The sequence below is a fragment of the Erinaceus europaeus genome, chromosome 12 (genome assembly GCF_950295315.1).
Source record: "Erinaceus europaeus chromosome 12, mEriEur2.1, whole genome shotgun sequence".
Lineage (NCBI taxonomy): Eukaryota > Metazoa > Chordata > Mammalia > Eulipotyphla > Erinaceidae > Erinaceus > Erinaceus europaeus.
In genome coordinates, this window is record NC_080173.1 from 50,183,172 (window position 1) to 50,209,660 (window position 26,489).

The 26,489-nt window shown below is 50.2% G+C and overlaps 2 protein-coding genes across 3 annotated transcripts; one reads left to right on the forward strand and one right to left on the reverse strand.

Moving 5' to 3' along the window:
• The first annotated feature begins 2,384 nt into the window (after window positions 1-2,384).
• Window positions 2,385-19,146, forward strand: PGAP3 (post-GPI attachment to proteins phospholipase 3). Of its 2 annotated transcripts, XM_007530948.3 has the most exons (8): window positions 2,387-2,599; window positions 6,871-6,968; window positions 7,910-8,062; window positions 15,710-15,772; window positions 16,797-16,858; window positions 17,166-17,302; window positions 17,558-17,759; window positions 17,955-19,146. In XM_007530948.3, the coding sequence occupies exons 1-8, from the start codon at window positions 2,419-2,421 to the stop codon at window positions 18,016-18,018; spliced, it is 960 nt and encodes a 319-aa protein (XP_007531010.1). In that variant the 5' UTR covers window positions 2,387-2,418; the 3' UTR covers window positions 18,019-19,146. The 2 variants fall into 2 exon arrangements, with proteins under 2 accessions (XP_016047093.1, XP_007531010.1); XM_016191607.2 differs by lacking the exon at window positions 7,910-8,062 and having other exon boundaries at window positions 2,385-2,599.
• A 3,576-nt stretch (window positions 19,147-22,722) lies between these two features.
• On the reverse strand, window positions 22,723-26,455 carry PNMT (phenylethanolamine N-methyltransferase). Its single transcript, XM_007530962.3, has 3 exons — window positions 24,622-26,455; window positions 23,411-23,618; window positions 22,723-23,274 (listed from the first exon to the last, which is right to left on the reverse strand). Exons 1-3 carry the CDS (start codon window positions 24,962-24,964, stop codon window positions 22,836-22,838), a joined length of 990 nt encoding a protein of 329 aa, XP_007531024.2. The 5' UTR covers window positions 24,965-26,455; the 3' UTR covers window positions 22,723-22,835.
• Window positions 26,456-26,489: the final 34 nt, after the last annotated feature.

A 26,489-nucleotide genomic window follows, 5' to 3' on the forward strand; every position in this document is an offset into this window, starting at 1 on the left:
GTGATGTGACCCCCCCTGCAGGTGGGGCGCTGTGAGTTCGAACTGGGATCCTTAGGCTAGCCCTTGCACTTTGCACCATGTGTGCTTAACCTGCTGCGCCAGCTCCCCGAAAGTTTTTTTAAGTATTTTATTTATTTAATTAAAAACTATTTTATTTATTTATTCCCTTTTGTTGCCCTTGTTTAATTGCTGTAGTTATTGATGTCCTTGTTGTTGGATAGGACAGAGAGAAATGGAGAGGGGAGGGGAAGAAAGAGAGGGGGAGAGAAAGATAGACACCTGCAGACCTGATTCACCGCTTGTGAAGCGTCTTCCCTGCAGGTGGGGAGCCGGGGGCTCGAACCGAGATCTTCATGCCGGTCCTTGCGCTTCTCTCCGTATTTATTTTATTTTTGAGAGAGATGCAGAGAGAGAGAAATACCAGAGCACTGCACAGCTCTGGCTTATTGTGGTGCAGGGGATTGACCCTGGGACTTCGGACCCCCAGGCACAAGAGTTTCTTTGCATAACCATTATGCTATTATTTTTATTATTACCCCCATCCTTAAAAGTTTTAACATTACTCTCTTTATACCTTGACGATCTCTCAAAGGTAGAATCCTTGCTGTATTAGGATTTCATTTTCTTTAATCCTAAACTTCACCTTTTTTTAAATATAATTTTTATTTATAAAAAGGAAACACTGGGAGTCAGGTGGTAGTGTAGCGGGTTAAGCGCAGGTGGTGCAAAGCGCAAGGACCGGCATAAGGATCCTGGTTCGAGCCCCCGGCTCCCCACCTGTAGCGGAGTCGCTTCACAAGAGGTGAAGCAGGTCTGCAGGTGTCTGTCTTTCTCTCCCCCTCTCTGTCTTCCCCTCCTCTCTCCATTTCTCTCTGTCCTATCCAACAACAACAACATCAATAACAAAACCAACAATAACTACAACAATAAAACAACAAGGGCAACAAAAGGGAATAAATAAATAAAATTAAAAAAAAAAAAGGAAAGACTGTGGTCCCAGAGGTGGCGCAGTGGTAAAGCTTTGGACTCTCAAGTATGAGGTCCCGAGTTTGATCCCCGACAGCAAATGTGCCAGAGTGATGTCTGGTTCTTTCTCTCTCCTATCTTTCTCATAAATAAAAATAAATAATAATAATAATAAAAGGAAACACTGACAAAAACCATAGGATGAGGGGTACAACTCCACACAATTCCCACCACCAGATCTCCATATCCCATCCCTTCCCCTGATAGTTTTCCCATTCTTTATCCCTCTGGGAGCATGGGCCAAGGGTCGTTGTGGGTTGCAGAAGGTGGAAGGTCTGGCTTCTGTAATTGCTTCCTCGCTGAACATGGGCGTTGACTGGTCGGTCCATACTCCCAGTCTGCCTCTCTCTTTCCCTAGTAGGGTGTGTCTCTGGGGAATCGGAGCTCCAGGACACATTGGTGGGGTTCACCTGTTTTCTTAAGATTTATTTATTTTTATTTATTACATGAGAAAGTTTCACAAGAGGCAGAAAAGAGAGAGGAGAGATGAAAGAGAGAGGGAGGAAGGGAGGGAAGGAGGGAGGGGGAGAGAAAGAGAGGGAGAGAGGGGAACCAAAGCACCACTTTGACACAAGTGGTATTGGGACTAGAACTAAAAACCTAAGTTGCATACTAGTTGATGCCATTTCCCCAGCCGCCATTTATTTATTTATTTATTAGAGACAGAGAGAAACTGAGATGGGAGGGGGAGAGGAAAAGAGACAGGGACACCTGCAGCCCCACTTCACCGCTGGTGAAGCTTTCCACCCTGTAGTGGGGGCCCAGGGGCTTGAACTGGGTCCTCGCGCACTGCACTGTGTGCAATCAACCAGGTGCCTGGCGCCCCAGCTCCCAATTTTTTGCCTCCAGGGTTATTGCTGGGGCTCAGTGCCGGCACTACAAATCCACTGCTCCTGAAGGCTATCTTTCCCCTTTTGTTGCCCTTGTTGGATTTTGCTCAAAGCCCTCTTCGTTTTGTTCCCTAATTCACAAAATACACCTCTCCCCTCAACCCCAGTCGCCTCAAATAAACAGTTAAAAAAAGGGGGGCGACAGGCAGCCGCAAAAAAATCCGAAAACTTTTTTTTTAAATTTATTCCCTTTTGTTGCCCTTGTTTTATTACTGTAGTTATTATTGATGTCATTGTTGTTGGATAGGACAGAGAGAAATGGAGAGAGGAGGGGGAGACAGAGAGAGGGAGTGAAGCGACTCCACTGCAGGTGGAGAGTCGGGGGCTCGAACCGGGATTACACCAGTCCTAGCGATTTGCGCCACCTGTGCTTAACTCCGGGAACTTTTATTTTAAACTGGCTAGACGTCAGGGGAGAGGACGCTCAAGCACATACGGTACTTCCGGTTAGCCCGGAAGTAGAGCCTCCTAAACTCCGCTGGCGGAGTGCCAACGTGAAGTGATGGCGGGTCGGATTGCACACTTAGTTCTGCTGGCTGGGGCAGCCGCGCTAGCAAGCGGCTCCCAGGGCGACCGAGAGCCGGTGTACCGCGACTGCGTGCGCGGGTGCGAACAGCGGAACTGCTCCGGCGTCGCACTGAAACACTTCCGTTCCCACCAGCCAATCTACATGAGTCTAACAGGTAAGCCCCACCCCTCTTCTGGACACGCCCTTTTATCTTGGCCACGCCCCTCACGCGCCCCCAGCCCCCTCTGAGGCCTTTGAGAGTTAGTTTCCTGGCTGCCAGACCCTGGCCCCTTTTTGAAAGAGAGGGGGGAAAAAATCTTTTTTTTTTTTTTTTTTTATTAATGAGAGAGAAAGAGAACCAGAGCATCTCTCTGGTACATGCGAAGCCAGGGATTGGCTCAGGGACCCCGTGCTTGAGAGCCCCGCCTTTATCCTCTGCGCCAGCTCAGGGCTGCATGCAACACAGAGTCCTTATATAAGTGCATGGAGCTACAAGGTGAGGAAAGCCTCATCAGCCAGGCTGATTTTCCCAGAAGCTTTTTGTTTTCTTTTCTTTTCTTTTCTATGTATTCAGTCACATGGGCATTTGTTTATAGTTACTGGGTACAGAGCCCTGGAATGACTCTGAAAACAGACCTGGACCAGCCCTCTGGGGACTCACAGTTCCCACGGGGACATTTGTCTTCTCAAGTGCAAGGTAGAAGATGATTTCAGCCTTAAAGGGCCTTTATATTAAGCAATAAGAGATTGTAGGGAAGGAAGTCATTTCAGATGTTGAGGGGGTGGCAACAGTTCTGTGAAGGGAGGATTTCCAAAGGGACACAATAAAATTTTATCTGTAGCTATAGAGGACACCTACTGTGTCATATGTCACAATAGATAGTTAACTTTTACAACAACCCTTTGCAGAAATGTCTCTGAATTCGATTTTTTTTTAAATTTATTTATGAGAAAGATAGGAGAAGAGAGAAAGAACCAGACATCACTCTGCACATGTGTTGCCGGGGATCGAACTCGGGACCTCATGCTTGAGAGTCAAAGCTTTACCACTGCACCACTTCCCTGACCACTCTGAACTTGATTTTATAGACGGGGAAACTCAGAGAAGTACCTGTGTCTTACAGCCATACTGTAAGTTATAGAGTATGGAGTCATACAGTCAGACTGGAAAAGTTTCCAATTCTGGCCCATTTGAATTGCAGTCTGTTCGCTTTACTTTCCATTTAAATTCCAGAAAGGAACACAGAGATGGGGCAGATAAGGGCATATCCAGCAGCTTGATTTATTCAGGGAGCAGGGTGAATGAAAAGGACTAATGAGGGAGGCGGGCCATAGCGCAGCCGGTTAAGCGCAGGTGGCGCAAAGCTCAAGGACCGGCGTAAGGATCCCGGTTCGAGCCCCCGGCTCCCCACCTGCAGGGGAGTCGCTTCACAGGCGGTGAAGCCTGTCTGCGGTGTCGCTCTTTCTCTCCCCCTCTCTGTCTTCCCCTCCTCTCTCCATTTCTCTCTGTCCTATCCAACAACGACGACATCAATAACAACAACAATAAGACAACAAGGACAACAAAAAGGGAATAAATAAATATTTAAAAAAAGAAAAGGACTAATGAGAAATAAAGTAGGAAAGACAATTTGGATCCAACTATTTGGGCATTATTTCCAAAGGAGGCAGATAAGCCTACAAGGGCACCTGTCTGGTGAGTGAGAACAGCTCTTGTGTTCAAGGAAAGGCCCTCAGAAATGCAGGTTCCTGGGAATCGGGCGGTGGCACAGCAGGTTAAACGCACGTTGTGCAAAGCGCAGTGACCGGCGTAAGGATCACGGTTCGAGCCCCCAGCTCCCCACCTGCAGGGAAGTCACTTCACAAGCGGTGAAGCAGGTCTGCAGGTGTCTATCTTTCTCTCCCCCTCTCTGTCTGCCCTTCCTCTCTCTGTTTATCTCTGTCCTATCCAACAACAATGACATCAATAACCACAACAATGTTAGACAACAAGGGCAACAAAAGGGGAAAATAAATAAATACATAAAAATTTAAAAAAGAAAGAAAGGGGTCGGGCGGTGGCGCAGTGGGTTAAGCGCATGTGGCGCAAAGTGCAGGGACCGGCGTAAGGATCCTGGTTCGAGCCCCCGGCTCCCCACCTGCAGGGGAGTCGCTTCACAGGCGGTGAAGCAGGTCTGCAGGTGTCTGTCTTTCTCTCCCTCTGTCTTCCCCTCCTCTCTCCATTTCTCTCTGTCCTATCCAACAACGAACAACATCAACAATGGCAATAATAATAACCACAACGAGGCTACAACAACAAGGGCAACAAAAAGGGGGAAAATGGCCTCCAGGAGCGGTGGATTCATGGTGCAGGCACCGAGCCCAGCAATAACCCTGGAGGGAAAAAAAAATGCAGGTTCCCATAGATGAATCTTACATCATAGAGGATCTGTGGCCCCGACTTGACTTACCTTGTTGCAGTGTTTCCCACCATAATGTACACTGAGGTCAAGTTCCTCATTCTTGAGTAAAAGAAGTGTAGCTATTATCTTTCTTTCTTTCTTTCTTTCTTTTTTTTAAGATTTTCTTTTTAAAATTAAAAAAAATTTTTCTATTTACTGGACAGAGACAGAAATCAAGAAGGAATGGGGAGATAGAGAGGAAGAGAGACGGAGAGACACCTGTAGCCCTGTGTCACCACTCATGAAGCTTTCCCCCTGCAAGTGAGGACCAGGGACTTGAACCCAGGTCCTTGTGCATTGCAACATGTGCCACCACCCAGCCCCCACTATTTCTCACTGTATATCTCTACCCCTTAAAACACATCTTTCATATATATTAATTATTTGCCTCCAAGGTTAGCACTGGGGCTCAATGCTAGCACTATGAATCCACTGCTCCCAGTGGCCATTTTTTACATCTTATTTGACAGGACAAAGAGAAATTGAGATAGGAGGAGGGAGATAGAAAGGAAGAGAGAAAGATAGATACCAGCAGACCTGTTTTACTGCTCGTGAAGTGTTCCCCTTGCAGAGGCTCAAACCTGGATCCTTGTGTAGGTCCTTGTGCTTCATACTATGTGCACTTAAGTGAGTATGTCACCTCCCAGCCCCCTGTCCCAATATGCTGTGTACATCCAATTGGGAGGTTAGTTTCTTTCTTTCTTTTTCTTTCTTTCTTTCTTTTTTTCCTTTAGGGTTATTGCTGGGGCTTAGGTGCCTGCACTATGAATCCACTGTTCCTGGAGGCTATTTTTTCCCTTTTTGTTGCCCTTGCTGTTTATCGTTGTTGCTGTTATTATTATTATTGGTGTTGCTATTACTGTCATTGTTATTGGATAGGACAGAGAGAAATGGAGAGAGGAGGGGAAGACAGAGAGGGGGAGAGAAAGATAGACACCTGCAGACCTGCTTCACGGCCTGTGAAGCGAATCCCCTGCAGCTGGGGAGCCGGGGGCTCTGAACCAGGATCCTTATGCCGGTCCTTGCGCTTCGCGCCATGTGCCTTTAACCTACTGCACCACCGCCCAGCCTTCCCTTTCTTTTTTTCTTTTTCTTTTTTTTTTATTGTTGTTATTGATGTCGTTGTTGGTGAATAGGACAGAGAGAAATGGAGAGAGGAGGGGAAGACAGAGAGAGAGGGGAGAGAAAGATAGACACCTGCAGACCTGCTTCACCACCCGTGAAGTGACTCCCCTGCAGGTGGGGAGCCGGGGGCTCGAACCGGGATCCTTACACCTGTCCTTGTGCTTAGCGCCACATGCGCTTAACCCGCTGCGCCACCACCGGACTCCCCCTTTCTTTTTTTCTATCTATCTTTTTTTTTTTAAAGCATAGTCCCTACACATGTGCAATTTCACCACTACAGGGTTTTTTGTTTGTTTTTTGTTTTGTTTTCTCAAACCAGAGCACTACTTAGGTCTGTTTATGGTGGTGCCTGGGATTATATTGGGGACTGTGGAGCCCCAGGCATGCAATTTTTTTTTTTTTTTTTTAAACCAGAGCACTGCTCAGCTCTGGCTTATGGTGGTTGGGGGATTGAACTTGGGCTTTGGAACCTCAGGCATGGGAGTCTCTTTGCATAACCATTATGGAGTCTCTTTGCATAACCATTATGCTATATACCCCCATCTAGCATGCAAGTCTTTTTCATAACCACTGTGCTATCTACCCTGGCCTTCAGACAGATTTTCACATTCAGATGTAAACAGAGACAGAAGAAAAGACACTAAAGCACAGGAGCTTCCCCTGATGCCATAGCACCTTCCCTTGTGGTGTTCCCATGTCAAGCACATGCTCTGCCCAATGAGCTACCACTCCAGTGCAAAAAGCTAGACTTTTGAGATATCTGTGCATTCTTTTTTACCTGCAGACCTTCATGGTCTGCATTTGAGTTTTAATTCCATTCAGGCTCTCTCCATGCCTCCCTATGCTGGGGAGTTCACCAGGCCATATTTATCTGTTCCAGGTTGGACCTGTCGAGATGACTGTAAGTATGAATGTATGTGGTTCACCGTTGGCCTCTACCTCCAGGAAGGTCATAAAGTGCCTCAGTTTCATGGCAAGGTGAGTTGGAAGGTTGGTACAGGATAGTAGTGTATTGGGAAGAAGATGACACCCCTCTAGTTTGGATCACAATATCCAAGGCAGTCAAAAATGTAGGGTGCTAAATGTGTGTTTGGAGCAGGTACCTGTTCTTTTCAAGATATACTGGTTTGAGCCAGCAAGATAGCTCACTTGGTAAGTTTGCTTGCTTTGTCAAGCACAGGACCCAGGTTCAAGTCCATCCTCCAGTGCACTCAAGGAGCGGTGAAGCCCCACTGAGGACAAAACTAATTAAATATAGATATTTAATTATTATAATATTATTTCATATATATCACAGAATTAGATGAGCCCAATATATCCTGTTTCCGGACTTAGAATAGCAGGGTCTAGAGGGCTTTGAAGTGTCCTGAGAGAGTGGTGCTGGGGTGCTTGAATGCTTACCTTGCTATAATGATGCATTTCATGGTCTACTATGGCATAATCTTTGTGCCTTCTCCACTAGGAACCTGGATAATAATAGCTCCTGTGTAATAACCCCTCAAATTTCCCGGCAAGGCACAATTTACAACTGCCTTTTGACCCAACATCTTCTTCTAGCCTGGTGAGGTTGCCAAAGATCATTCTTCCCAGTATGTTACAGTCAGCTGAGCTGGGGGGAGATGAGGACCTGTGTCCTCTAGATTTCAAGTCCATGGTGTTTCCACACTGGCCCACATAGTCTTCTCAGAGACCAGTCTTGAAGCCCTGTGAGTAGTGGACAATTATAATACAAGTTGTGGTCCTCAACCAGGGACTGGAGGGGACCTCAGTAAAAGGAGGACTAAACCTGAGCTGTGGCCAAGATTCCGAGCTGAGGAGCCAGCTGAGGACTTGATGTTAAGAAGAGCTGGGTTGGCCCAGTTGGGTCTTACATGCCTCACAGCACCCACTCCCTGTGCTTTTTTTTTTTTTTTTTCCAGTGGCCCTTCTCCCGGTTCCTGTTTTTCCAAGAGCCAGCTTCTGCTGTGGCCTCTTTCCTCAATGGCCTGGCCAGCTTGACGATGCTCTGGCGCTATCGTACCTCTGTGCCAGCATCCTCCCCTATGTACCCCACCTGCATGGCCTTTGCCTGGGTAGGTATCCTCTCAGAATTCCTGTCCTCCATTCACATCTAGGAAGGAGGAGTACGTAGATTCCCAACAGGATGCCCACCTACCTAGCCCACCCTCTTTGTTTTCTAGGGTTTTAACTTGCTGCTGTACAGTGAGCAGTCAAGGGAGAAAACAAGAAAAGTGTGGGGAGTCAGGCGGTAGCACAGCGGGTTAAGCTCACATGGCACGAAGTGCAAGGACCAGCATAAGGATCCTGGTTCAAGCCCCCGACTCCCCGCCTGCAGGGGAGTCGCTTTGCAAGTGGTGAAGCAGGTCTGCAGGTGTCTATCTTTCTCTCCCCCTCTCTGTCTTCCTCTCATCTCTCTGTCCTATCCAACAATGACATCAATAACAACAACAATAATAATAACCACAACAACGATGAAACAACAAGGGCAACAAAAGGGGAAAGAAAAAGTAGCCCCCAGGAGCAGTGGATTCGAGCCCCAGCAATAACCCTGGAGGCAAAAGAAAAAAAGAAAAGAAAAGAAAAAGAGAAGTGTGACTTAGGTCTTACTTTTCTTTCTCTCTCTCTCTTTTTATTCTACCAGAACCATGCTCAGCTCTGGATTATGGTGGGGGCGGGGATTGAACCTGGGACTTTGGAGCCTCAGGCATGAGAGTCTCTTTGCATAACCAGTATGCTATCTATCCCCCCCCCACCCCATCCTCAGGTCTTACTTTTCTAATAGGCTCCCAGACCAGGTTCTCTGTCCTGAAGGAAGGAGCTACTGACAGGCTCAATGGATGATTTATAAATACAGATGGGAACATCCTGGGACCGTGGGCCTTTTCACAGACCTCTGTAGGAGCCTCAGAGCAATCTCAGCCCCAGCCCAGGCCTGGAGACAGTGGCAGCCAGTCTGGCCTTGTCTTGGCCTGGTGTCAGACCATCCCCGGAGAAGCTAACCTACTGTATGCTCCATCAGAGTATCCAGAGTGAGTTCTGAGCTTCACAGAGTGACTGGTTAGAGAACCAGCATCCAGCCCGGTGTGGCTGTGTGAAGGGGAGCAGAGAGGGCCTTGAGTGCCGGGTGGAGGAACAGGGATACTTGTGGAGACGCGGAGCTGGCATCAGCACACCCTGGCACAGACATGAGTGAGACAGAGCCACCACTTTCTGATTATACCTCTTGTGGATAAGGGGACTTGGCCAAGAAAGCAGGAGGGGCAGAGAAATGAAGGAGGGTACACCTGTCTTCTTTCCCTTGGGGTTCTTCCAGGGACATGGTCAGCACACCCGCACCCATTGTCCCTGTGCCCCTCCTCTGCTAGAGAGACCATGTGGCAGTGCTCCCTGAGCTCTGGTACAACTCTGCATCTCTGAGGAGGCCGGCAGGCCTGAGGGACCTCAGAGCGCTTTATCTTTTGTCTTCAAGACATGGACCAGTACCATGGTCACTTCACCACTCATCTTTGCTTTTGGTTTATGATTTATTTGTTTGATTTCTTTATTTCTTTTTCTTTCTTTCTTTCTTTCTTTCTTTTTTTTTTTTTTTTTTGCCTCCAAGGTTACCACTGGGGCTTGGTGCCTGCACTATGAACCCACTGCTCCTGGAGGTCATTTTTCCCATTTTGTTGCCCTTGTGTTTAATTTCTTTTTAAAAATCACATTTGAGAGAGAATTTTATGAGTGAGAGAGAGGTGTCAAATCCACTGTGTATATGTGGCATATGGGGTGCTGGGGATCAAACCAGGAATCTCAGTAATACAAGGCTGATGCTCAACCATTTGAGCTATTCCCCAAACCACACAATTCATCTTGACCACTGTGGTCTTTCATCCTATTGGCATCTGCTACTCAACTTTCTTGCTGGTGAGACAATGCAGGGGATGCTGGATTGGGAGAGGACAGATATTTAAGGGCTGTCTTAAGGCCCCTACAGGACTTGATGTTCTGGGACTTGGGATCCCCTTATACCACCAATTCTATGAAATTGTCTTAGTGCCCACATTGACTTTAATGTTCTAGATTGGACTTTATACTTGAGCTATAGTCTGTGTGTGTGTGTGTGTGTGTGTGTGTGTGTGTGTGTGTGTGTGTGTGTGTGTTTGAGAGACAGAGAGAGAGAGAGAGAGAGAGAGAGAGAGAGAGAAAGAGAGAGAAAGGGCCCTAGCAAGCAGGAGGGAAAGATACTGAACTGAATGGAGGGTGTGGCAGTGGACCTTGTCCTGGGCTGGGTCTTTTGGTGAGAGAGTGGCACCTGCTTTCTGTTGGGGTGAGGCAGAAAGGGCCCTCACCTGCTCCAGGTCAGATCTGAGAGAGCTCAGTTCTTTTCTCTGGGAAAGGAGGAGACCCTTTCCCCCCAGCAAGGCTCATGAAGTTTTGGCACAACAGGACAACTGTTGCCCTGGCATTTTGGCCTGGGCTTGGGCTGGGCCATGGGCAGGCTTTGGGGAAAGCCTGCCTCCTATGTCACAGACCTTTGACTTCATGGAGCTGGACCCTTACTCTGTGCCAAAGCTAGGAGGCCAAACCAGTTCTCTGCCCCTTCATCCAGTAAGGAAAGTTTCTGAAGGGCAGAGGTGAGAAGGTGAGGGTAACAGGAGAACCCAGACCACCTCTGCAAGATGACTGTGTGGTGAGGACTGAGTGCGAGCCACCTCTGCAAGGCAGTGATGAGGAGACACAGGTCGAGGCTGCAGCAGAGTGATGGTTAGGCTGCAGGAAGAACTTCCTAGCTGGCAGACAGATGTTAATGGAGCAGAAAATGGCAAGAAATCAGCCCCTCTGTCCCTCTCCCTCATCTCTCTCTCTCTCTCTCTCTCTGTACAGTGCCAGAGAGGAAACCCAGGGTCTCACACATGCACATTACCACTGAACCAATTCCTCAGCCCAGCTTTTTTTTTTTTTTTTTTTTTTTCTATTTTGAGAGAGAGGGCAAAATAGCACTCCACTTTCCATAGAGTTATCCTTGCTGCTTTTGTACGATGTCAGGGATCAAACCCAGGGCCTCACACATGTGTGTTGGGTGCTGTCCCACTGAGCCACCTTTCTGGATGTAGAACCAGTCATTTTTGATGGTGGAGAAAGCTGTCCTCTTCCCATTCCATCCACCTCTTTTCCCTGAGAAGTGAGCTAACAGGCCTGCCCTGCCTGAGGCAGGGGGTGAGATACCGTGACCTCTGGGAGGGCCCGGATGGCAGCAGGCATCATAGTTAACATTCTGCCTACACTGCTTCTGAGACACCGAGTTATTTAAAGACCCACTTGTCCCCACCGCCATGGTGTCAATGACAACCCTGAGCACTGGGGCTTAGCACTGGGGTCGAATTCTTGACAGATCTGGCTCACTTGGCATGCAACCAGTTTCACGGCTATGATATTTTTGTCTCCGTTTTCTTATTTTCCAACTGACTGCAACAGCCTCCTGCCCTCCCTCCACCCTGCCTTCTTGGTCTCTGTCCGTTCCCACCCTCCTTGGTACTGGGTCCCTATCCTCCCCGTCTCCTGTGTGTTTACTCGAAGTTCTTGGTGTCTGCTGGGCCAGCCTATCACCTTCTGGCCTGTCTGACTGACCAGTTGCCCTCTCGCCCCCCCCCCCCCCTTTGGGCTGAGGAGTCGTCTTGGGGGCTTTCCCCTCCTCCCACATTCCATCTGTTCTTTGCCAGAGTCTGTCCCCCACCCCCAAGATTCTAATAAAAGCAAGAGGAATCAGGTTCATCCTTAGTGAGTGACTCAAGTGGTGTCTCAGGCTTAGAGAGGCCACTGAAGACTTGCTCACCTGGGGCCCCAAACTCCCCAGGTTTCTTCATCGCATGAAAACAAATACGCACTAAAATAGACAAATCCGCATAAGTCCTACCCAAAGTATGACTATTCCCATTTTACAGATAGGAAAACTGTGGAATAACAAAGCTAAATAACTTGGCAATGACCCATAGAAAATATAGTCAATGGGAGTCGGGCTGTAGCGCAGCGGGTTAAGCGCAGGTGGCGCTAAGCTCAAGGACCGGAGTCAGGATCCCGGTTCGAGCCCCCGGCTCCCCACCTGCAGGCAGGTCCCTTCACAGGCGGTGAAGCAGGTCTGCAGGTGTCTGTCTTTCTCTCCCCCTCTCTGTCTTCCCCTCCTCTCTCCATTTCTCTCTGTCCTATCCAACAACAACGACATCAATAATAACTACAACAATAAAACAACAAGGGCAACAAAAGGGAATTAAAAAAAAAAAAAAAACAAAACTTAAAAAAAAAAAAAAAAGAAAATATAGTCACTGTTTTTTTCAAGAGATTTATTTATTTCTTGGGGAAAGGAAGATAGCCAGAGCATGACTCTGGCACCTGCAGTGCCGGGCTTTGAGAGTCTAATACTTTATCCATTGCGCCACCTCCTGGATGCATAGAGTCATAATTTGAACCCTGGAAGCCTGGTCTTAGGGCCTGCATTAAAAAAAAGTATGTATGTATGTATGTATGTATGTATTAATAAGATAGGAGAAGAGAAAGACTGAGAACCAGAGAACTATCCTGGTACATGCAATGCTGGGGGTCAAACTCGGGATGTTATGCTTCAGAATCAAAGGCTTTATTTACTGTTATGCTTCTGTTTTTGTTTTTTACCAGAACACTGTTCAGCTCTGGCTTATGGTTGTGCCGGTGACTGAACCTGGGACCTCAGAGTCTCAGACGTGGGAGACATTTGCATAACCACTATGCTATCTTCCAAGTCTAGACCTGCATTCTTTAATCAACCAGTCAATCAGCTTATTTATTATCAGACCTGCATTCTTTCTTAATATTTATTTTTCCTTTTTTAATTTAAAATGTTTTATTATTTTTATTTATCTCCTTTTGTTGCCCTTGTTGCTTTATTGTTGTAGTTATTGATGTCGTTGTTGGATAGGACAGAGAAGTGGAGAGAGGAGGAGAAGACAGAGGGGGAGAGAAAGACACCTGCAGACTTGCTTCACAGCTTGTGAAACGGCTCCCCTGCAGGTGGGGAGCCAGGGGCTTGAACCAGGATCCTTACCGGTCCTTGCGCTTTGCACCATGTGCACCTAACCCACTGTGCTACCGCCCGACTCCCTTATTTTCCCTTTTTTATGCCCTTGTTGTTTTTTCTTGTTGTTGTACTTATTGTTGTTATTGATGTCATCGTTGTTGGATAGGACGGAGAGAAATGGAGAGAGGAAGGGAAGACAGAGAGGGGGAGAGAAAGACAGACACCTGCAGACCTGCTTTGCCACCTGTGAAGTGACTCCCCTGCAGGTGGGGAGCTGGGAGCTCGCTCGAACTGGATTCTTACACTGGTCTTTGTGCTTTGCGCCACCTGCGCTTAACCCGCTGCACTACCGCCCAACCCCCCAAGCCTGCAATCTTAATGACACTGTTTCCCAAGTCTAGGGAGAGGATCAGAACCATATTGAGGCACTCCCCAGGGAGAGGGGACTTTTCAGGGGTGCAGAGTCCAGGGTGTATATCTCTCTACAAGTACAAGGCAATCTGAGGACAATAGATCAAGAAGTCTCCTCTCTGGACCAACCACCATTTAACTCAGTCCTTTTTGTCACCTCCCCTTCTGTTGTAGGTGACAGAGAGGGCTGGCTGGCTGCCAGTCTCTGCTGTCTTCCCCTCTACCTCCTTCTCACACTAAAGATGTCCCTGAACTTGACCCACATGATTCCTAGCACCACATTGAACAGACTCTGGGAGTGGTGTCCAAGAATGGCCTAGAATAACCACCTAGCATCAGAGTCAAGAGGGGCGAAGGATCACTTAACCTGGCCCCAGGTTTGTCCTAGGAGAAACCTGAGTCCACAAGGGCACCCAGCCTTTGCCCAAGGCAGGAGAAGCATAAGCAGCAAGACAGCCTAGGACACAGGGCAGACAGGCTTCCCCCAGGCTCCCTGAACCTCAGGGACTTCTTGGACTCACTGGCTTTTGTAGTAAAGCCCTGCCTCCACCTTCACCTCTTGTATGGTCTCCTGTTTGTCCTACTGTAGTGTTTGGTGGAGCATGCCTTCTCACCCTGTTCCCTCTGCCCCTGCCAGGCCTGCACAAGTGGCAGTGTGTATGTCTCTCTTTTAAAATTTTTTTATATTTATTTATTCCCTTTTGTTGTCCTTGTTGTTTTATTGTTGTAGTTATTATTGATGTCGTTGTTGTTGGACAGGACAGAGAGAAATGGAGAGAGGAGGGGAAGACAGAGAGGGGGAGAGAAAGACAAACACTTGCAGACCTGTTTCACCACCTGTGAAGCGACTCCCCTACAGGTGGGGAGCCGGGGGCTCGAACTGGGATCCTTACGCCGGTCCTTGCACTTTGTGTCACCTGCGCTTAACTCACTGCGCTACTACCCAACTCCCCTAAAAAAATATTTTATTTATCTATCTATTTATTTATTTATTTAGTTTCCAGGGTTATTGCTGGGGCTCAGTGCCTGCACCATGAATCCACTGCTCCTGGAGGCCATTTTTCCCCCTTTTGTTTCCCTTGTTGTTGTAGCCTTGTTGTGGTTATTATTGTTGTTGTTGATATTGTTCATTGTTGGATAGGACAGAGAGAAATGGAGAGAGGAGGGAAAGACAGAGAGGGGGAGAGAAAGATAGACACCTGCAGACCTGCTTCACCGCCTGTGAAGTGACTCCCCTGCAGGTGGGGAGCTGGGGGCTCGAACCAGGATCCTTACGCCGGTCCTTGCACTTGGCGTCACGTGCGCTTAACCCACTGCACTACTGCCCAACCCCCTTTATTTATTAATGAGAAAGATAGGAGGAGAGAGAGAGAAAGAACCAGACATCACTCGTACATGTGCTGCCAGGGATTAAACTCAGGACCTCATGCTTGAGAGTCCAATGCTTTATCCCATCTCCAGGACCACACAGTGTGTATATCTCCATGCCAGCCCACTCTTCTTTCAGTAATGTGAAATCCCTGAGAAAAATGCCCCAACACCGGCCCTACAAGATTTGGAGTCCATTTGCATGATTTGTACTCTCCTTTACTGTTAACTTCCAGAAAAAAGTTCCCTCAAAGTTCCCCTGAGCCCAGCCCCTCCAGCCCACAGCTTGGTTTCCCCTAGAGCTCTGAGCTGGACTGTAAAACAGCAGCCGCTGGTCTGGCGGGTTGGGCCGGCCTGCCTGGAGGGAGCTGGGCTTGGTCCTGCAGCTCCTCCCCAGCGATTTGGCCCTAGTGGTATCTGCTTGATCTCCCAGCTTTGCCTGCCTACTTTGGGCACACCCCAAGCTGGCTGGAATCCTTCTACCCCACCCACTTCATTCCCACTCCCAGAGGCTGAGGTCACTGGCTTCCTAGGCCAGGTAGGGCTGTCATCACCAACTTGTTAGAGGAGGAGGCCAGGCCCCCCCACACACACACACCACACACACACACACACACACACACACATACACACACACACCGCACCTCCATTCCTGGGAGCTGTTGTCTTAATGATTGAGTAACCTTGGAACTCAGCTCTGCCAGAACCTGTGGGGGCTGCCGCCATGGCCCAGGGGGTTTGGGAAGTTGAGTCTGAGGAAGCTGACACTGGTTTGGGGGTCATTCAGTGGGCTCCAGAGACAGGTGGAAAGTATTTCTCTGTCCCCAAGAGCCCTTCCCAAAATGAGTTCTGGGGGGAAGGGTCTTTGGCATTTGGGGGCTGGCACACTCACTGCCCCCTCCATCCCTAGGTCTCCCTCAATGCTTGGTTCTGGTCCACAGTCTTCCACACCAGGGACACCGACCTCACTGAGGTGAGTGTCCCTCCTGCTTGCTCTTCTGCTGGGAACAGTCAGGGGAGCTCTGGAGGGTTAGAAGGCATTTTATTTTATTTTATTTTATTTTGCTTATTTTATGACCAGAGCACTGCTCAGCTCTGGCTTGTGGTGGTGCCTGGGATTGAACTCAGGACTCCTGAGTCTCAGGCATGAAAGTGTTGTGTAAACCACTGTGCTATCTCCCAGCCCCTGTGCTAGGCATTCTAAGCCCTTGAGTGCTCTGAACCTCGTCTGCCCTGTGTGAGGTGGGTGTGATGATTGATTGATGAGGGAGATGAACCTTCAGAAGGCAAAAAAAGTTGCCCCCAGGATTCCACAACCAATAAAGGGGTGGAACCCAGATTTGAACCCACAGCTGTGATGTCCTGACTACTCTTTTTATTTATTTATTTATTTTTTACCAGAGCACTGCTCAGCTCTGGCTTATGATGGTGTGGGGGATTGAACCTGGGACTTCAGAGCCTCAGGCCTGAGAGTCTCTTTGTATAACCATTATGCCATCTCCCCCTGGTCAGACTGCTCTTGAACAGGTGTACTCTGATCTTCAGTAGACACCCTCCACCTCCACTGCTTGTCTTACCATTGTTTTGTTATCATTAGGGCTTCACAGCTCCAAGCCAACTGTTTCAGCACAAAACTTCTTTCAGTGCAATAGGGGCCAAGCCTGAGCCTGGGTTGTATTCATGACCCAGCAGGCACACTATCCAAGTGAGCTATCTTGCCTCTAAAGTGCCTCCTGTGCCTCTAAAGTGTCCTCGCTGCACTCTTCAAACATTGTGTCATATGTGAATGCAAGGGCCAGCCCACTCATTTCTGGAGCACAAGACAGAGACCACCATGGTCTCAGGCCTAGCACTATGGTGTGAGATGCCAGCTAGGCCTCTGCTGCCCCTCCTTGCCCCCATCCCTGCTGGCTTCTCCCTGGACTCTGCCCTCCACAAAGCCTGTTCACCTCTTGCCTCCTGACATGGGTCCCTCATCTGGCTCTCCCTGCTCTCAGAAAATGGACTACTTCTGTGCCTCTACCGTCATCCTGCACTCAATCTACCTGTGCTGTGTCAGGTGAGCGGCTGCAGGGCCAAAGCCAGTGTGGTGGGGGAGGTAGAAAGAGCTCACCAGCTCTCCTCCAAGGGTGCTGCCCCCAGGGCCTTCCTCATTGGTCCCACAGTGCATGCGCACATACATCCTCTGCGCTGTCCTGGATGGGGCTGGGGGCTCTGGCTCTTTTTCATGCCTCCTGGGGGTGGGTGGCCTGCCCAGTTGCTGTGGGAGCAGGAGAGGGGTGCCCAACCATCTGCTGCTATTGTGGGGGGATGCTGCTCTTTGGGGTGGGGCCACCTCCATCTGAGCAGCTCTGGGTGTTGGGCAGGACCGTGGGTCTGCAGCGCCCGGCTGTGGTCAGTGCCTTCAGGGCCCTCCTGCTGCTCATGCTGACCGCTCACGTCTCCTACCTGAGCCTCGTCCACTTTGACTATGGCTACAACCTGGCGGCCAACGTGATGATCGGTGAGATGACAGCAGAGCTGAGCTGCTGGCTCAGAGTGGGGGTCAGGGTGGCACTGTTCCCTGAGAAGGCTGTTCTAGTGAGTCCCTTAGAGTGGGGGCAGAGGGAAGGGATTGGAGTGGGAGGGAAAGGAGGGTGATAGGAGAGCCTGAAGGTCTGGGGTCAAAGAGCCAAAGAGCATGGTGGTGATTGGGAAGCCTCAGCAGGGAGAGGGAGGTGGACAGAGCGAGCCTGTCCCCGCCCCCAATGGCGCCCAGGTCTGGTCAATGTGGTGTGGTGGCTGGCCTGGTGCTGGAGCCAGCGGGCGCTGCCTCACGTGCACAAGTGTGCGGCGGTGGTGCTGCTGCTGCAGGGGCTGTCCCTGCTGGAGCTGCTCGACTTCCCGCCACTCTTCTGGGTCTTGGATGCCCATGCCATCTGGCATATCAGCACCATCCCCGTCCACATCCTCTTTTTCAGGTGAGTGCTCCTCCCTGCCTGGTGTTCACCATCTGTGCGGCCTTCCTTGCCTATTCTCAGGGGGGACAGGGGGGTCATGCACTGGTCTCCCCCCACACACCCTTACGTCCTGATTTGCCGGTCTGCACCCACCCCACCCCGTTCCCCAGAGGTGCTCTCAAAGCCAGGCCTCAGTGGACACCTCTCTACCCACAGCTTTCTGAAAGATGACAGCCTATACCTGCTGGAGGAGTCAGAGGCCAAGTTCAAGCTGGACTGAAGGCCTGGAAGTGGCTCCACCCCAGTGGGGGTCCAGACCCTCCCTACTGGTGCCTGGCCTGCTCTTGATCTTTGAGATGGCTTTTTTCCCTTTGCGTCTTAAACTTGGATGTGAAGGTATAGGACCAGTCATTTGAACTGCTCATCCCCTTGTTCACCCCTACATGACTCTAACAGGTCTTGGGGCCTGTTTGGTCCTGGCCTGCCAGCATCTGGGGCTATAGAATGGCCAACCTCACCCCTGTTCCTGGAACCGAACTGGGGCAGGACTGTCTTCTCGGCTCCACCAGCTAGAGCTGCCTTGTCTCCTGCTCAGATTCCTCCACATAGCCCTTCCCTGCCTGCTTGGCTCCCAGAGCCCTTTGTCTGACAGGGAGGCCAGGTAGCACACACACCTTTGGGGATATACTGGGTCACTGTCACACTCCCCACTGCCCTTCCCCAGGGCACCACTAGGTGTCACTAGTTACTTGTTCTTTGGCTGCTTGCATGTCAAGGCAGGTCTCCCCTATAGGACCTTGAGGGCCCAGCTGCTGGGTTGCAGACATGTCTCATTAGGACCGCTGCCCCAACCAGGACCCCAAGAGGTTTTGTCACACTCCCCTTCGAGGCCAGAGAGCCTGGGACAGGAATCCCATTGGCCCGTGTGTTGCTGCTCTGGTTGGGGCCCGCACATGCATGTGTAAAGGAGTGAACTATGCTGAGTGAAGGTGAGGGACTTGGGGATATGAATCTGGGGTGTGTGAGTGCCAGCCTATGCAATGTGCAGAGGAGGGAGGGGGTGAGTGGTTTTGAAGAATGTGTTGGGGACAGGTGGATTGGCATAGGTGACAGGAATGTACGTAGACTGAGTGTGAGTGCAGGTGAGTATGTAGCACAGTGGGTGGAGGTTAGAGCCAAGTGCGTTTATATGTGTGTAGGGGGTGGGGGGATCTGACTCACCATCAACAGCTATTTATGGGACTCCTCTAAGAAATGGCTCAGCTGGTAGAGCACAGGAACTGCACACCTGCGGCTCCCGGTCCAATCCAATGCCACATGTAATGGGGTGGTGCTCTGGCTTCTCTCTCTTCCTTGTATGAAATTGTCTCTGTCTTGAATGAAATAAATCTTTTTTTTTTTAAAGCTATCTGTGGAGCTCTTGTTTTACACAAACTTCCAAGCCAGCCTCTTAAAGACAATGGATTTATCCCCAAGATCTGGCTGGGGGGAGTCGGGCAGTAGCACAGCAGGTTAATCGCAAGGACCGGCGTAAGGATCCCCGTTCGAGCCCCCAGCTCCCCACCTGCAGGGGAGTCACTTCACAGGTGGTGAAGCAGGTCTGCAGGTGTCTAACTTTCTCTCCCCCCTCTGTCTTTCCCTCCTCTCTCTATTTCTCTCTGTCCTATCCAACAACAATGACATCAATAACAACAACAATCATAACTACAACAGTAAAACAACAAGGGCAACAAAAGGGAATAAATAAATAATAAAAAATTAAAAATATATATCTGGCTGGGATTACAGGCATCTAAGCCACACATGTATATATGCACTGCATCCCATTTGCAAACCTCACAGGGCACCCACACAACTAACATCACCATCAACACCTTCAAGAAGCAAAGAAGGAAAATAAGGATCCTCTGGGCCCTAGCTGGCTTCTCAGTCCCTTTCCCTAAGCATGGTCAGCCTCCCCACTGTTAGGTCCCTTGGTCACGGCCTGGCCTTAGGAGGGGTTGGGGCAACTTCCGGGAAGAGGGGAAAGCCTTGTGGCTGGGGCTAGTTTCTGGCCTCCTCAGAAGCAAGGGTCCCACAATGACTTCACCTGGTGAAGGCAACCCCACCAGTTGCCTGCAGTCTGTGCACATTTCTGCTCACAGAATGGAATGTAGAGCTCCAGAAACTTCACATTCAGAGACAGGCTCTGTGACTAGAGAAGGGTGTCTGGATTCTTGCTCTTTCCAGACCTACTTATTTATGAGAGAGAGAACCACAGTACTGCTCTAGCACATGGCAAGCCAGAGACTGAACTTGGAACCCAGTGCATTATCTACTGCACCACCTTCAGGGTTCCTCTCTGCCCTACTGCTGGGACTCCAACTATGGGAACTTAGGTGGCCTGTGTTACTGTGTTTCTTTTTTCTTTTCTTTTCCTCCCTCCCTTCCTGCCTTCCTTTCCTTTTCTTTTTTTTTATTGCCACCAGAGTTGTTGCTGGGGCTAGCTGCCCACACAATAAACCCACAGTTCCTAGCAATTATTCTCCTTCTCCTTCTTATCTTCCTTTGATATAGAGAAACCGAGAGGGGTAGAGGAGATCGAGAGGAAGAGACAAAGACAGACACCTACAGCACTGCTTCATCACTCATGGAGCTTCCCCGATGCAGGTAGGGACCAGGGGCTTGAACCTGGGTCCTAGCAGATGGTAATATGCAGGGTGTGCCACTGCCCAGCCCTTGTGTTAGTTTCTCTAGATACTATGAACTATTTTAAGGTAGGAGGATAGCAAAGGGCATTCTTATTTATTTATTTATATTAAAGAAAACTAGACTATCACTCTGGCATGTGTGATGCTGGGTAAATGAACTCAGGTCCTCGTGATTTCAAGTTCAGTGTTCTATAGTCACTGTACTGACTCTGGGGCCACACAGGACATTCTTTTATATTTTTGTTTTATTTATGTTTTAATTGCCACCAGGATTCTCCCTAGAGGTCAGTGCCAGTAATACAAATCCACTGCTCTTGGCAGCCTTTTTTTTCCTTTTTCTTTTCCTTTCTGTTATATGTGACAGGACAGAGAGAAATTGAGAGGGGAGCGGGAGATACAGAAAGAGAAAGGCGCCTGCAGTACTAGCTTCACTCCCAGGCTCATGAAGCATGCCCCTCTGCTGGTAGGGACTAGAGGGCTTGAACCCAAGTCTTTGCACATGGTAATACATGCTCTTAACCAGGTGAGCCGCTGCTCAGCCTGAGACATTCTTAATAAACCAATATTCAACTCATCTACCTTTGCTCTGCTCACTTGTGTGAGCAGGATGCACTGGAAGGAAAGAAGAGATTGAGCTGGCTGGGGCAGCAGACAGGGTTCCGCCCTTCCCTTCTGGCTGGAACTAGGTTCCATTAAGATGTGTTCATCTTTCTGAGCGTCACCTTTGAGCAGGGTAAAAGGCCTGCTGCTGAGTGTGAGGACTGAGTACATGTGGTAGCTGACTGGTACCTCGTAGATGCTCTATGAGGACTCCTAATGATGGTATTCTTAGTGTGAGAAGCAGTGGTACAGAAATCTACCCTTGAAATCCAGGCACCTAGGAGAGACTTGGCCTGCAGTCTGAGCTCCCAAGTTCAAGCCCCAGCGTCACATATGCTAGAGTGATGTCCTGTCCTCTCCCTCTACTTAAATAACAAATCAGAAAGAGAGAAAGGAAGAAAGACAAAAGATGAGATGGGCCAGGTGGTAGTATACACATTATCATGCACAAAACTGGGTTCAAACCCCTGGGTTTATTGCAGGTGTCTCTCTCCCTCTCCCTTCTTGCTCAATCTCTCTCTCTTTAAAATTATCTTTATTTATTGGATAGAGACAGTAAGAAATCAAGAGGGAAGAGGGTGATAGAGAGGGAAAGAGAGGGTAGGGGTAGATGGCATAATGGTTATGCAGAGACTCTCATGCCTGCAGCTCTAAAGTCCCAAGTTCAACCCCCTGCACCACAATAAGCCAGAGCTGAGCAGTGCTCTGATGTTTCTTCTATCTTTCTCTCTCTGCATCTCTCTCAAAAATAAAATAAAATACTTTTTAAAAAATAATTTATTAAAAAAGAGAGAGGGACGGGCTAAGCACAGGTGGCGTAAAGCACAAGGACCGGCATAAGGATCCCGGTTCGAACCCCGGCTCCCCACCTGCAGGGGAGTCGCTTCCCAGGCGGTGAAGGAGGTCTGCAGGTGTCTGTCTTTCTCTCCTCCTTTCTGTCTTCCCCTCCTCTCTCCATTTCTCTCTATCCTATCCAACAACGACAACAACAATAATAACTACAACAATAAAACAACAAGGGCAACAAAAGGGAATAAATAAATATTAAAAAAAGCTTTAAAAAAAAAAGAGAGAGAGGGGGAAAGAGACAGAGAGACACCTGCAGCCACTCCTGAAGCTTTCCCCCTGCAGGCGGGGACCAGGGCTTAAACCTGGGTCCTTGTGTACTGTAACATGAGTGCTCAACCAGGTGCACCACCACCTGATCCTCTTGCTCAATTTCTCTGTCCTATCAAATAAAATAAGAAAGAGAGAGAGAAAGAGACAGAGAAAAAAAATCAACCCTCATGAAAGCTTCTGAAACAAACAAACAAAAAAAGCAAAAACTTAGGGTGGTGACTCTTACACCCACACAACATAAGAGATCTCTAGGCCCTTATCTTCCCACCCACCCAGCTCCAGCTTCTCAGCCCTCAGAAGCAGATGTGGGAGTTGGGCGGTAGCGCAGCGGGTTAAGCACATGTGGCACAAAGCACGAGGGCCAGCTTAAGGATCCCAGTTCGAACCCCCAGCTCCCCACCTGCAGGGGAGTCGCTTCACAGGCAGTGAAGCAGGTCTGCAGGTGTCTGTCTTTCTCTCCCCCTCTGTCTTCCCCTCCTCTCTCCATTTCTCTCTGTCCTATCTAACAACAACTACAACAAGGGCAACAAAAGGGAAAATAAATAAATAATGTTAAAAAGAGAAACAAAGATGTACCTCTTTATTTGTCTCTTTATTAGGTGTCACATCATATTTGTCTCTATTAAGTGCCACATCATATAGGGTGTCTGGGTGGATGAAATGCGTTAACACTGGGGGGTCTGGGCCCTTACACTCTCTCCTTTTGAGCCCAGGCAAAGAAGACACCTTTGACATCATCCACACCTGTGCGCTGGTGGGTGGGCATGAGGTAGGTGCGCAGGTCCCGCACCTCGTAGCCACTACGCACCAGGGCCTCCCTCACTTCCCTCTCACACACTGGTACCACCACCAGCCTGGCCTCCCCGGCCAGGTACCAGGATTCCTCCAAGCCCCCGATGAGCAGGAGGTGACCCCCCGGCCTCAGCAGCGTGGTGATGTGGTCTAGGGCCCTCTGGAAGCTGGCCAGGTCGGGACTCACAGACTCCAGGCAGAAGGCAGAGACCAGGGCATCAGCAGGCAGGGGCACCAGGCTCCCTGTGCCCAGGGGCTGGGGCTGATGCACGTCGATGGGCACAACCCGCTTGACCCTGGCTCGAAGCTGGCGTTCCTTCTCCTGCCAGGACTCACTGTATGGGGTGGAAGGCAGGCTCAGTTCTGTCACACACACACACACACACACACACACACACACACACACACACACCCCTTTCCCTGCTGCTCCCTGTGAAACTCCCTGCCCTCCTTCCAACCCTCAGCTCTTACCCCTTGCCCTCGATGAGGCAGACATGCTGGCTGTAGGCGCTCCAGTCAAAGGCCCCTGGCTCTTCCCGCAGCCAGAGCCCCAGCTCCTGGCGGTTCACCGCCAGGAAATCTGTCATGGTGATGTCCTCGAAATGGGCACAGGCGCTGAGCAGCTGGTAGATGGTGGGGCCTGACCCAATATCAATGAGAGTGCGTCCTGACACTTCACCTGGGTGTGGGGAGAAAGTACAGGTGCCGTCCTTGGCATCTCCCTCCCTCCCTCGCTCCCTCCCTCCTCTCCCTTCCTCAGTCTCAGTGTATCTCCATGGAAAGAGAATTCACCCTGGAGTTAGACTAAGGAAGCTCCAGCACTCAGGGAAAGCGTGAACCCTTTCTCTTTCCCACTTGTCTCTCCTCTCAGCTCTCTGCCTCCGCCCTTTTTAATTTTTTAAAAAATATTTATTTCCCCTTTTGTTGCCCTTTTTGGTTTTCATTGTTATAAATATTGTTGTTGTTAATGTCATCACTGTTAGATAGGGCAGAGAGAAATGGAGAGAGGAGGCGAACGAAGATAGAGAGGGGGAGAGAAAGATAGACACCTGCAGACCTGCTTTACCACCTGTGAAGTGACTCCCCTGCAGGTGGGGAGCCGGGGCTCAAACCGGGATCCTCATGCCGGTCCTTGTGCTTTGCACCACCTGTGCTGCTTAACCCGCTGCGCTACCGCCCAACTCCCTCCCTCCCTTTTTTTTTTTTTTGCCCCCAAGGTTGTTGGGGCTTGGCACTACCAATCCATTGCTCCTGGCTGACAATTTTTCTCATTTTACTGGATAGGACAGAAAGAAACTGAGAGGAGGGGGAGATAGAAAGGGAGAGAGAAAGCATCTCTCCTTCAGGTGGGGAGCTGGGGGCTCAAACCCAAATCCTGCATGGGCCCTTGAGCTTCATACTATGTGCACTTAACTGGATGTGCCACTGCCTGGCCCTCTGCCCCTCTCTCCATCTTTTCCCTTCCCTCCTCCCCAATTCTCCCTCTCAATTCTGGGCATTCTCGACTCCCCCCCCCCCCCCCAGCATCAGAGACCTGACTCCTGTCCTCTAGTCTCACCTCAAGGCTGCTAAGCTCAGCGTCTCAATCGCCATCTGGCTCTCTCCCCCACACAGCTCCCTTCAGCTCCTTTGACTTATTGTCCCCTGCCTGCCTCGGTTTCCCCTGGCTTTCCCACGCTCACCTGTGGCGAAGGTCTGTGCCAGGCAGCGAAGCTTCCAAGGCCCAACCCCGTCCAAGCGGCTCAGGTCGCCCCGTGGCGGGCTATAGTTGTTGCGGAGGTAGGCCTGGGGTTCAAAGCGCTGATAGGCCAAGGCCACTGGCTCCAGGCTGGGGTTCAAGTGACTGGCCATGTCTGCAGTGTCCTTCTGGTCTGCCCCGCTCATGCTGCTGCTGAGCTTCGTGTCCCTCAGTCTCCTGGAGGCCCCTTTATCTGCACCCAGACCCCCGCCCGGATGCCCCTCCTGCGGGGGTGGTGAGCGATGTGCTGCCCAGGGCGGCTGCGCTGCAGCGTCTCCCCACCCCATCCATCTCCGTTAGTGTCCACCCGCTTGCAAGGGGTGTTGGGGCGGGGGTGGCCGCTGGAACATCAGGCCCCGCCCCTGCTCGCTCCTGCAGCTCTTCCTCACCTGGCAGGCCCTGTTCCAGCTGTCACCCCAGCTTCTTATCCCCAGTTCCTAAACCCCCCACCCCAGTTCAGCTTTCTCCCGTTGCTCTTTTGTTCAACACCCCAATGCTCCTCTTCTGCCATAACTCAAGTTATCCCTTTCCTCAGGTCCCTTCCTCCAAGGACCCAGTCCCACTATGCTCCCCTTCCTCCTGGACCCTTTCCAATGTCCACCCACTTTCCCTAGTAAGGGCAGGCCAACTCTTCTCCGCCCCTCTATCCTCCAGGTCTGTTTCCTCCTTTCCTATCCCACCCCTGTCCTCTAACCCTGCTCTAGAAAGGACAGTCTGTTCTGGCCTCAGAACAGCTGCCCTGGGGCCCCAGAACAGGCCTCCGGTCCCTCCTGTCTGATCTGATGGCAGTGTGATAGGGGAGGCCTCAAGTGAGGTGTTCAGGGCTAATGCACTTTAGAGCTAGGCCACCCCGTGGGCTCCCAGTCACTCACCAGGGGCTGCTGGGGGGAACGCTCTGGATTTTCTAAGCGCCTGCGTCGAGGGGCACGAACGCTGAAGGGACTGGTCAGTACACATCCTAGCTGTGGAGCCAAGGTCTTTGGAGTCCCTCTGGTCCTGGGTCTCTGACCTCTTCTCCCAGTTCACAATCCATCCTGTTCTGGGGGAACCAGGCCTACAGATCCGCTTGGCTGTAAAGATGCCTAGATTTTTCTCTCCTGTGTATGGCCATACCACCCTGAACACACCCGATCTCATAAGCTAAGCAGGGTCAGACCTGGCTAGTACTTGGATGGGAGACCTCTCCTAGCCACCAAATGGAAGATGGATTTTGTGGGGCCTGCTCCATGATCTTCCTGCAGGGGAAGTCCCTCTAAGTCAGATCCCTGCAGCTCCTGTATAGGCCCCCAGACTCCTCTGTGCCAGCCCCTCCCTTTGTCCCAAGGAGAAAGTGTTTCTTTAGGCCTAATGACCAGGTTGGGACACTGGGACATGAGTCACTGCAACAGCTGCAGGGGTCAAACAGGAACCTGACCCCCCCCCCCAACCCTGCCCCCATGTCCAGACTCCCTGGGCAGAGAGAGTGGAGCACCTGACCCCAGCCAAGGTTGGGCTCTGTCTGGATTAAGGACTGAGAGGTAAGTCAGCTTCAGGGTCACTAACCCTGTCACACCCTGTACACAACCAGGGCGCTAGTTCCCACCCTCTTCTCCATGAGATCATTTAAAGCAATGCTGGGTGCCAGCTGGCCTGCTGGGCACTGCCCAGTGCCAGGGGCTGGACACAGAGGTCAGGACTGTGCAGAATTCTGCCAGGGACAGAAGGGGCACAGACAGATGCCCTATTCACAGCTCTCTGCTCCTACTTTTCTACCCCCACCCCCACCCCCAAGTGCCTGGGGTTTACCTGATAGCTCTGCCATATTTAGCTCAG